At 48.6% G+C, this 12,273-nt stretch overlaps 1 protein-coding gene across 1 annotated transcript in view; it reads right to left on the minus strand.

Moving 5' to 3' along the window:
- The window catches only part of LOC122092747 (BRAP2 RING ZnF UBP domain-containing protein 2), a 31,928-nt gene extending 19,935 nt beyond the window's left edge, over positions 1–11,993 (minus strand). Inside the window, exons 1-5 of the mRNA XM_042663020.1 lie at positions 11,727–11,993; positions 11,392–11,507; positions 11,192–11,300; positions 10,960–11,074; positions 9,910–10,007 (exon numbers count right to left, since the gene is read on the minus strand). Coding sequence (XP_042518954.1) covers positions 9,910–10,007; positions 10,960–11,074; positions 11,192–11,300; positions 11,392–11,507; positions 11,727–11,951 — 663 coding nt within the window. The 5' untranslated portion in view covers positions 11,952–11,993. The remainder of the gene's footprint in view (positions 1–9,909; positions 10,008–10,959; positions 11,075–11,191; positions 11,301–11,391; positions 11,508–11,726) is intronic.
- Between the last annotated feature and the right edge of the window lie 280 nt (positions 11,994–12,273).

Here is a 12,273-nt window from a genome sequence, read left to right on the forward strand (position 1 = left end):
GTAAGCTGATTTACGGCAATTGATAGGAATTCTCCTGTTTGGTGGCTCTAGCTTTGCCGAAGGGATACAGCCGAAGGAAATTTGCCGAAGGGATACAGCCGAAGGTCCTCACCTATGTGACGATAGCCGAGGGAGCTACCCTCGACTAGATGTTCGGCCCAGGACCAGAGGTTAAAAGACCCCTCGGCTGGAGCTGAAGGGGAACACCACTTGGTGAAAATCCTACTTGTTCAGGATCCCTTAAAGTCCACGGCCCTCGGACTTGGGAAACCTCTGGGATAAGCCGATGGAGCAGAACCAAGCCTCGTACTAGAGTAGAGGCATATTAATCCGTGGGCCACCAAGGGGTTCGGCCTTCTTACACCTACCTACAGGCTAAAAATCCCTATTCAGAAAGAAAATGCGAAAAAGCAAAAGGCAAAGGTATCCGAAGAAACGGAAATATTCATTCATTGAAAAGGCCCGAAGGCCGAGATTACATGAAAAGGGCCGAAGGATCACATCACAAAAAAAAAAGAGCCCGAAGGCTACGGTAAGATGCAGGGTGGCTTCAGGGGGCGTCCATCGGGTTCACGGCCTCGTCGTCGGCATGGTGGAGGGTCTCCCGATCGGAGCCATCGTGACCAGAAGTCAAAGGCACCTCACGTTGTAGCTGAACCTCACCTTCCTCGCTACAGCCTTCGCCGTCGGCGTCGGCAACCTCGGTGGCTATTGGGGCTGCCTCAACACACTCCTCTTCAAAGATGAGCCTGCTGTCCTCGAAAGAGACCTCTAGGTAATGCTCGAGGACCCAGTCTCAGACCTCAGTAGCACCCATTGTGAACCCAGGGGCGATGGCGTGCTTGATCTCCTCCCGAAAGCCCTCAGAGGCCCTATACTTCTCGGCCCCTCGGGTCTCAACCTCCTGAACCCTTGCCGTTATCTACGCCTTCAGCTCCGCAAGCTTCCGATCGCATTCCTGGCGAGTACGAAGAAGGTCCGCTTCCAGGTGCTCCACCTTCTCAAGGAGAACCGAACGCTCATTCTCCAAAGCTAACTTCTCGCGTTCGGAAGCCTCGAGGTCTCGGGCCATGGCTTCGGCCCGGATCGCCAGCTGACCCACTTGGTTTTGGGCCTACATAAGACACTGATGGTCAATATGTTGCAATGATATATTAAGGTTTGGAGGACCGAAGCTTACCCCTGCCATAAAGATGCAGGCGCTAGTTATCATGGCCGCCGTCCCTTGTCGTTGTGCTTCGGTGGCATCTCGGGGGAGACTGCCCTTCAGTACCAGCTCACGAGCGACACACCCGATGGACAAAGTGTCTTCTTTGACCGACCACCGAGGGACGAAGCCAACCTCGGCCCTCACATTCCCAGCCCTCGGGCTTCTGAAGTATGCCACTGGGGAAGAGTCTCGGGCAAACAAGCTATGGCCTGGAGCAGCGAGGGCCTCGACCGCTTCGGTACTGGGTCCTTCGGCCCTGGATCTTTTCTTCGGTGGGGGAGCTTTGGAGGGGGGCCCCTTCTTCTCTTTCCTCTTCAGCCTTTGCTGCTGCTACACATCCCGCGCCCTGGCCTCCCTTATCTGGACTTGCCTCTCCGCAGCTGCAGCTGCAGCTACAGCCACAGCCACAGCCACAGCCCTAGCCTCGGCCCTGGAGATTTGCACAGCATGAAGATGAAGGGAGTTAGTATGAAATACAAATACCCGTGGCAAGTAAACTTAGGTTGGCCTAAGACTCACCCGGGCTAAGCCCGAATCTGAACAAAATGGCGTCGGACTTAAGGTTGTCGGACTCAACTGGAGGGCAGGTGTTTTGACGCCTCGCCATCACCATCGACTCTGCGTCTGCCCCAAGAAGGGCAGGGGTGGAGTTCACAGTCCTCAGATCGGGGATATCCCAGACGGTGCCGAAGGGCACCCCCTCGAACGACCTCACGAAGAAGAATTTATCCTTCCACCCGTGGATCGACGTTGGATAACCGTTCAGCAGCCGAAGGTCTTTCCGAGGGCTGAAGTAGTACCAGCCCGAAGGCCCCTTACAAGCCTGAAGGAGGAAGCAGTTGTCGAAGAGAGGGAGAGAGGCCTCTGGTGCCTAGAGAAAAGGACAGCGAAGCTGAGCATCTGCCGCCATCCGTTCGCCGTCAGCTGGGTCGGATAAATCCCGTAGTGCCGAAACACCCGGGCGAAGAAAGGATGGAGGGGAAGCCGAAGGCCGGCCTTAAACACCTCCTTATACAAGCACAGCTCTTCGGAGTTCCGATAGCTGGCTCGTTCAGTCGGTTTCGGTAGCCGAAGCTCGAAAGCATCCGAGATACTGAAGGAGGCCCTTAGCTCCCCCAGCTCTAGCTCATCCATGGTGGAAACAATGTGGAGAGCCTCCACATCAAGGGGGTCTTGAGTCTGGGCTCGGGATTCAAGAACCCTCTCCCTGAATCCCTCACCGTTTGAGCCACCCTCGGACCCAGACGGCGAGGCAGCGGACAATGAGTCGCAAGCAGAGGGTGAATCAGGGGAAGCGTCCGAGGACATCCCTCGGACCCCCCGGACTCCGATACCTACGGTTAGACATTGTCCTCTCAGAGGACAAGGGACTGTACCCAGACGAACAAGACATCGTACTTACTTTTGGTGAAGACGAAGCGCTAAAGGAAAAGGAACACCTAGACCGAAGGAAGGCTCTCCGAGGGAAAAACAAAAGTGACCCACAAATGGACCCCCACACTTTCTAAATAGAAGAAAAATAATACGACTGCCCAAGCATTAATGGCGCCGTCATGTCACCAATTACCACCCCTCGAGATTTGCGCCAGGGCGGATCTGACCGAAGGTCCTTACCTTGGTTGGGAGCTCAGGCAAAGGCCGAGCAGACCTGACCAAAGGTCCTTACCTCGGTTGGGAGCTCAGGCAAAGGCCTAGCTGACCTGACCGAAGGTCTTTCCCTCGGTTGGGAGCTTAGGCAAAGTCCGAGCTGACCTGACCGAAGGTCCATACCTCGGTTGGGGGAGCCGGCTAAGGCCAAGCAAACCTGATCGAAGGTCACCACCTCGGTTGGGTGCTCTGGCTAAGGCCGAGCTGACCTGACCGAAGGTCACAACCTCGGTAGAGGGCTCCGACAAAAGCCGAGCAGACCTGACCGAAGGTCACCACCTCGATTGGGAGCTCCGGCTAAGGCCGAGCTGACCTGACCGAAGGTCCCTACCATGGTTGGGGGCACCGGCTAAGGCTGAGCAGACCTGATCGAAGGTCACCACCTCGGTTGGGTGCTCTGGCTAAGGCCGAGCTGACCTGACCAAAGGTCACAACCTCGGAAGGGGGCTCCGGCAAAAGCCGAACAGACCTGACCGAAGGTCACCACCTCGGTTGGGAGCTCTGGCTAAGGCCTAGCGGACCTGACCGAATGACCTTACCTCGGTTGGGAGCTCAGGCCAAAGCCGAGCGGACCTAACCGAAGGTCCTTACCTCGGTTGGGAGCTCAAGCAAAGGCCAAGCGGACCTGACCAAAGGTCACCACCTCGGTTGGGTGCTCTGGCTAAGGCCGAGCTGACCTAACCGAAGGTCACAACCTCGGTAGGGGGCTCAGGCAAAGGCCGACCTGACCTGACTGAAGGTCCTTACCTCGGTTGGGGGCTCAGGCATAGGCCGAGCTGACCTGACCGAAGATCCTCACCTCGGTTGGGAGCTCAGGCAAAGGCCGAGCGGACCTGACTGAAGGTCACCACCTCGGTTGGGGGCACAGGCAAAGGCCGAGCTAACCTGACCGAAGGTCCTTATCTCAATTGAGGACTCAGACAAAGGCCGAGCTAACCTGACCGAAGGTCCTCACCTCGGTTGGGAGCTCAGGCAGAGGCCGAGTGGACCTGACCGAAGGTCACCACCTCGATTGGGGGCTCTGGCTAAGGTCGAGCTGAACTGACCGAAGGTCACAACCTCGGTAGGGGGCTCAGGCAAAGGCTGAGCTGACCTGACCGAAGGTCCTTACCACGGTTGGGGGCTCAGGCAAAGGCCGAGCTGACCTGACCGAAGGTCCTTACCTCGGTTGGGAGCTCAGGCAAAGGCCGAGCGTACCTGACCGAAGGTCCTCACCTCGGTTGGGAGCTTAGGGAGAGGCCAAGCGGATCTGACCGAGGGTCCTTACCTCGATTGGGAGCTAAGGCAAAGGCCGAGCTGACCTGACCGAAGGTCCTCACCTCGGTTGGAAGCTCAAGCAAAGGCCGAGCGGACCTGACCGAAGGTCACCACCTCGGTTGGGGGCTCTGACTAAGGCCTAGCTAACCTGACCGAAGGTCACAACCACTGTAGGGGGCTTAGGCAAAGGCCGAGCTGACCTAACCGAAGGTCCTTACCTCAGTTGGGAGCTCAGGCAAAGGCCAAGCAGACCTGACCGAAGGTCCTTACCTCGATTGGGGGCTCAGGCAAAGGCCTAGCTGACCTGACCAAAGGTCTTTACCTCGGTTGGGAGCTCAGGCAAAGTCTGAGCTGACCTGATCGAAGGTCCTTACCTCGGTTGGGGGCACCAGCTAAGGCCAAGCAGACCTGACCGAAGGTCAGCACCTCGGTTGGGTGCTCTGGCTAAGGCCGAGCTGACCTGACCGAAGGTCACAACCTCGGTAGGGGGCTCCGGCAAAAGCCGAGCAGACCTAACCGAAGGTCACCACCTCGGTTGGGAGCTCCGACTAAGGCCAAGCTGACCTGACCGAAGGTTCTTACCTTAGTTGGGGGCACCGGCTAAGGCCGAGCAGACCTAACCGAAGATCACCACCTCGGTTGGGTGCTCTGGCTAAGGCCAAGTTGACCTGACCGAAGGTCACAACCTCGGTAGGGGGCGCCGACAAAAGCCAAGCCGAACAGACCTGACCGAAGGTCACCACCTCAGTTGGGAGCTCCGGCTAAGGCCGAGCGGACCTGACCGAAGGTCCTTACCTCGGTTGGGAGCTCAGGCCAAGGCCGAGCGGACCTGACCAAAGGTCTTTACCTCGGTTGGGAGCTCAGGCAAAGTCCGAGCGGACCTAACCAAAGGTCCTTACCTCGGTTGGGAGCTCAGGCAAAGGCCGAGCGAACCTGACCGAAGGTCACCACCTCGGTTGGGTGCTCTGGCTGAGGCCGAGCTGACCTGACCGAAGGTCACAACCTCGGTAGGGGGCTCAGGCAAAGGCCAAGCTAACCTGACCGAAGGTCCTTATCTCGGTTGGGGGCTCAGACAAAGGCCGAGCTGACCTGACCGAAGGTCCTCACCTAGGTTAGGAGCTCAGGCAGAGGCCGAGCAGACCTGACCGAAGGTCACCACCTCGGTTGGGGGCTCTGGCTAAGGCCGAGCTGACCTGACCTGACCGAAGGTCATAACCTTGGTAGGGGGCTCTGGCTAAGGCTGAGCTGACCTAACCGAAGGTCCTTACCTCGGTTGGGAGCTCAGGCAAAGGCCGAGCGGACCTGACCAAAGGTCACCACCTCGGTTGGGTGCTCTGGCTAAGGCCGAGCTGACCTGACCGAAGGTCCTTACCTCGGTTGAGGGCACCGGCTAAGGCCGAGCAGACCTGACCGAAGGTCACCACCTCGGTTGGGGGCTCTGGCTAAGGCCGAGCTGAACTGACCGAAGGTCACAACCTCGGTAGGGGGCTCAGGCAAAGGCTGAGCTGACCTGACCGAAGGTCCTTACCTCGGTTGGGGGCTCAGGCAAAGGCCGAGCTGACCTGACCGAAGGTCCTTACCTCGGTTGGGGGCATGGGCTAAGGCCGAACATACCTAATTGAAGGTCCTTACCTCAGTTGGGAGCTCAGGCAAAGGCCGAGCGTACCTGACCGAAGGTCCTCACCTCGATTGGGAGCTCAGGCAAAGGCCGAGCGGATCTGACCGAAGGTCCTTTCCTCAGTTGGGGGCTCAGGCCAAGGCCGAGCAACCTGACCGAAGGTCCTTACCTCGGTTGGGGGCACTGGCCAAGGCCGAGCAGACATGACCGAAGGTCACCACCTCGGTTAGGGGCTCAGGCAAAGGCCGAGTTAGCTTGACCGAAGGTCTTTACCTCGGTTGGAAGCTTAGGCAGAGGCCGAGCGGACCTGACCGAAGGTCCTTACCTCGGTTGGGGGCTCAGGCCAAGGCTGAGCAGACCTGACCGAAGGTCGTTACCTCGGTTGGGGGCTCAGGCAAAGGCCAAGCGGATCTGACCGAGGGTCCTTACCTCGATTGGGGGCTCAGGCCAAAGCCGAGCAGACCTGACCGAAGGTCGTTACCTCTGTTGGGGGCTCAGGCAAAGGCCGAGCTGATCTGACCGAGGGTCCTTACCTCGGTTGGGGGCTCAGGTCAGGCCCGAGCATACCTGATCGAAGATCCCGGTAGCAAGCAAAACTAAAGCCAAAGCCGAAGCCGAAGGAATAAGGCCTAAGGGACGAATGAATGAGAGAAAATGATGAAAAAGTTGATTACTCCCACAGGAAGAGCCTCCCAGTGGGAGTAAGGGGGTTACTGATACGGCCAAATTGATTGCCCAGTAGGGTAAGAACACGTGGTATCTAAGGAAAGGACACGTGCCGCCCACCTGATAGAGGCTGCAAGGATTCTAACCACGTCAACCGCGTGAAGAGAATATTCCCCACGAAGGGGATAGGACGTATCCGGGTAGGACTCGAAAAGGAAAGGAGGCAGACCCGAGGAGGACTCCTCCAAGGAAAAGAGAAACCCTAAACCCTAAGGACTATAAGAGAAGGCCCGAGAGGAGGAAAAAATGTAAGCAGAAAAGACCCACACCATTACCCCTGTGAAAAGCTGTGCGGCCGATCTCTAACTTGGGCGTCGGAGGACTAACCCCGGATAAACCTCCGGGCCTCTGCCTTCTGTGTTTGTGCAAGATCAGTTCATACGGATTTTCGGCAACACCACCTTCCAATCTTGAAATGGGAGCTTTTTTTCTTCCTTTCATATTATCTGGCTAGCTAGGCGGGTGAAGTGGCTAACCGTAGCCCCACTGTTGTGTTGGACATCACAGCTAGATTGGCCTGTTTCATTTATATAGGTAGGGTGGTCCGAGGATTTCCATGGAGATCAACGATTTCAGGTTTAGCACCCCAAACAACAGCAAGAAGTTCAACATACGATCACTACAACTCAGTTTCGGCGATGGATAATAACCAGCTCAGAATTTTGATTCGATCCTTTTTTTTTTCCAGCATGGGTCTCAACAAAGAAGCTGCAGGTAGGTTCGCCTTCGTAGATCAAAGATTTCCCAAATTTATAGAGGGAATAGAAGGTGACGAAGGAGATCAATGAACTCTCTCTCTCAGCCTTAGGTTTCAGTATTGCAGGGTTACGCAGAACAGAATAACAAAAGGTAAAAAGGAGAAATAAAAGAAGAGAGAAGATCAAAGGAGTAAAAGGTATGTGGAGCTCACGGCAGCCATGGTTTCAAGTTTCAACCCAAAAACTATTCATTCAACTTCTAAATTCCATTCCAATCGTTGGGTACAAAAAGACTATCTAAAAACTCAAATAACCCTCTATTCCTATAAGGAAACTGAAATAAAAGAAAAATATTACTCTAAAATATAAATAAAAATCTTACTTAAATAGAAATAAAATTTGACTCTAACTCAACGCCCAACTAACATGACTGACATCCAACTCTAAGAAAAAAGGAAACAAATAAATAAATCAAATTACAAAATTAACCCTAATTAACTGAACGCCCAACTGCATCAACAATATTACTTTCTTTCCCAAATACCCCTCCCCTTCATCCTCCATCCTACTTCTATCCTTATTTTACGATAATGCCAAGACTACCATTGACCTTTAATTCCTAATGTTTACCTTTCCCACCTTATTCATTTGCCTACATGCCCATATAATTATTCTGTTTATTTACAAATCTGCCACTTCCCTTTAATACTTGGATTTTGTGGATTGGGTGGGCAGATGGCGATCTGAACCTTGGATTGCATCACCAATACCACCATAGCACAGCACTTTCTTTTCCAACAAGGTGGCAACCAACCATTACCAAAACCTTTTCATCAGTCCTTCTCAACACAACCTAACCACTGCAAAAGCCTAGCAAATACACCACTGATTGGATTCGTGGATCAAGATTTGATCAAGACAGAAACTTCTCCAAGACTCCAGCACCCACAACTAGCCACACCACTTTAGAAGCGAGGGAAACCACTTCTCTCTCTATACCCCCTCCATCTTCCCCTTCTCATTCTATTTTTCAAGTTTAATCAAATTCTATTATAATTTGGTCTTCTTTCGTTGTATATCTATTTCAACTCTATATGAACCCCATTTTATTTCTTTCACTTGTTTCCTTGAATCAATTATGCAGAGAATTGAGTGAGTCATCATTACTTAGGTGAGAGTTGCAGAGATTACAGCCTTACACTCCTAATCGATGAATCAGTTATAGAGTATATACTGTTAGATGCAAGTTGCAGGTCCCCGATTCATACATAATAAAGTGATACAGGTCAATTTACAACTTCTATGACATCATATTTTAAAGTTAATTCTTTCCACCTTCAGTTTTTTGGAATTATTATTTCTCATTTTTCGTCCAGTCTGAATGGAACAACTCCAACATAGCCATGTACTGTGCCAAAAATCTTGACAAATAGCTTTCGGTCATCAGCATTTTCCTTCCCAGAAAGTAGTAACAGTTTCCAATGAAGATCAAATCCCTGCAGATGCCTCATTTTCCCAACCAGCTTACGTATCACTGAACAATCACTGCTCATAATGATATCTGCAATGTGTCAATTTTCATACTAAGCTTCTAATACACACAAGTATTTTAGAAAGTCATATTGTGCAATTAATTTTTTTGGAGAACAAAGTTGCTTCCCCAATAGCCCGTGCTTCATTGAAGGAAGTAATAAACCCTTGCCACTATGACTCTATCTCAATGGAGCAATAATGCAAATGAGCTAAAAAATTTACATGGGGATAAGTAGAGAAAAAAGATATCAAATCCTTAGGGGATAAGTAGAGAGAAAAGATATCAAATCCTTAGGTTTAACAACAAAAATGGCTTTAAACAGGGTTGCATGGTGAAACATAATTCATGTAGCCACACCATTTAGTTGGGAAAAGGCATAGTAGACTTGAGTTGAATTGAGCTGAGGGAAAAAAATATATATTTTTCAGCCTTGAACTTCACCATTTGTCATCACTTGCAGTACACTCTAACCAGGACAATGATTTCTGCTAATGCTCTCATTCAAACTGAATTCAACCTTCTTTTACCAATTTCATTCAGGTCGGATCTACATTTCGGTTGACCTATTATAATCTTCACTTACCCTCTCACTTCAGCTCTAAAACCTATAATTCAGTATCTAGAACTCCTTCAAGATGGAAGTCCACATCCAATTCATCAAGTTGAGTTTCATTTCGTTCAACAGCTCATTACAATTTTTTTTTCTCCCAAAAATCCTCTAAATATTTTTCCATACCTCTTAACAGCAAGAGGGAGCCTCTTTAGCTGAAGTTAGCTAAAGAAGGAATCCATAGGGATTTCACATATCTAGAGCAGTACACAATAGTGTAGTTCACAATTAGGTCTGTTTTGGCCTTTGGCCTGGTGGTTGTTGTCCTTGTCACATATACTGTTGTACCTATTCCTTTGCTTCTTCAATTTAACTTTTGCCATTTTTTCTAGGGCCGGTGGGGGGGGTGGAATAGACAGATAGTAATCACAAAGTAATCAAGTCAAACTTCTGATGTGTCCTAAGCCAACCCAAGCCAAAAAAAAACACAGCCCAGATCAGTTTGCACCACAGCCCAACTTTTAAAGTATTTCCCAACAGGAAGAAGAAAAAAAATGTGTACTTGAAGATAAGAGAGAAGAGAATCAATTACTGCAGAAAGAGAATAAAGGAAAATTACACAGATGAAGATACAATCACTGAAGACCATTTCATCATTGTAGTGCTTACCGGACAAGAAGAATCTGTCCATTTAGAAATACAGGAACAATGGAAAGAATGATTGCAGATAGTTGTGAGAATCCCACCCATGTCTTGATCTAATCTCTCTGTAAATATAGAGACAGGATTAGAGGAATTTTATCGATCACAAAAAGAAGGAAAAAAAAGATGTTATTAGACAGAGAAATGGATAGAAGGAAATGAAGAGGTAAACATTGCCACAGAAACATTTAACTAAATTTAGGCTAAAAAGTTACCCTACAAAAGCATTTTCTGTTTCACCTCACAGATAAACATGTAGGTGTTGCCTAGGTAGCTTGCTAGAACTCTAAAATCAGGAAGATGAAAATGATAAAGAACACACCAGAAGATGCAAAGCAGATCCAAAAAAGGAATGGGAAATTTTAAGAATTAAACAAATCAGCGCAATCAATGACTATCACAGTACAAGGACCAAAATCAAGCAACTCATTGCAAACTATGATCACACTACGACCATAAACAGACTAGACTCCTATGTGTTTTTATGGGCTAGAATGGGGACCATGTACATAAGCAACACTTAATGTACAGTAGGATCCAAAAACCAAGGAAAAAAATGATATTATGATTTTTATGTTCTTTTCGAATAAATAAAAATAAAAAAAGATGCAGATATTCTTTTGAGTTGCTGCATCTGACCAATTAAATATCAACAGATAAAGCATGTTAAGAGCAAAGTTAAAAACTTACATTTTTTTTTTTTTTTGGGTATAAGAATAAGTAACATATTTTAATTTCCTGACAGTCTTTTTTTTTCTTTTTTTCTTTTTTACCTTGTCAGAGAGAAAGATGATAAACCACCTAGCTCAATACAGCAACATTATTTGTCTTGTTCTTTTTTATATGAATGCAAATAATTGCAGTTCCTCACGCTGCAAAGCATTCCGATGTCAAAAACATGCATCAGTATTTCTTTTCTTTCTTTTTTTTTCCCCTATAAGTTGCATCAGTAAAGTTTTACAGGACTCATTGTAGAATTAAACTGGATTTTTTCATACACTACACTGAAAGCCTTACCAAGGCAGACTGGGCACGAGGGCTGCTCAGTTGAGCTTGCAGGAGAGCTCTGTGCATGTTCAATAGAACCAGTGTACTGTACATCAAGAGTGAAAAGGACCTGACAAACCCCTACCTGCGTCGAACCCGAAAACAATTAAACCAAAGCCATAAATACATAATATAGCCTTCTCAATTATGAAACAAATTCTTAAGCAACATAAATAGTAAATACGTCCTGGAGAAACCCAACCTCCAGCGATGAGAAACGCTTCCCATTGAAATGCTTGTAGAAATTATCTGTGGAACTCTGGCTATCAAACCTCATCAGAATACTGTACCGGTCCTCCATTCCATCACTTCTGAACTCCCAGTCAATAAGAAAATCAATAAATAAACAATTTAAACCCCACTAAATAGGGGAAAAAAATTAAGATGTTCACTGAATTGAACCTGACAGTCCGCATTTCCAATATATACTGAATGAAAGAACCACAAAACTGGCAGAAGTCCGCATATGTCATATGATTTGGCACTGCCAGCACACAAACAAGTGGTTTCCTCCCTACCTAATAAGAATAGTTTTGAGAAACAAAGACATGCATTAAACTCTCATTCTGCTATCATAATAAAAATTTAAATTTAAATTTAAAAAAATATATATATATATCTTCATTGATCTTCACATTTCAATTCCTAAAAAGAACTGAGTTCCACGTGAATTGAAACCAAAGACAAGGAATTCAGATAAATAAGAAAAGATTAATCAAAAATAAAGAATCACTCACTGGAAGCTCAGAACTTGAGGAGAATACGTCTTCCCGGTAGAGATGCATGATTCCCCTAGTTTGCTCAAATCTAGGGTTTCCCGAAGAAAAATGTAAGGCCTGAGTAAGTCCCAAACCGGAAGGATCGCTCAGGTCGTCAGACTTCACAGCAGAAGATGGTCGAAGTACATCTTCCGACGAGGCGCCAGCGGCGCTGGCGCTGGCACTGGTGGAGGTTTCAGACATGGTCGAGAAGCAACAAATTGAAAAGCCTCGCGCTAGAAAACAAACTGGAAAGCCCTTATTTTCCAGATTGTATGTGTAATTACTTAAATGCCCTTATTTTCCTTTCCCAAAGGTCTATATTTTTTGGGGGAAACGAGGGCTACCCAGTCGCAGCCCTCGCAGCAGCGGGGGTCAATGAGAGGGATTTGGCTGTTACCCTGGTCTTTGCTTGCAGTCAAATAAATATAATACTTCACTTTCCCTTCAATTCACAAATAACTTGCTATATCTTAAGATTTTATTTCTTTGCATGCCAAGAAGGGCTGCAATTAATGACAACTGC

Source organism: Macadamia integrifolia, chromosome 11 (genome assembly GCF_013358625.1).
Source record: "Macadamia integrifolia cultivar HAES 741 chromosome 11, SCU_Mint_v3, whole genome shotgun sequence".
NCBI classification, from domain to species: domain Eukaryota; kingdom Viridiplantae; phylum Streptophyta; class Magnoliopsida; order Proteales; family Proteaceae; genus Macadamia; species Macadamia integrifolia.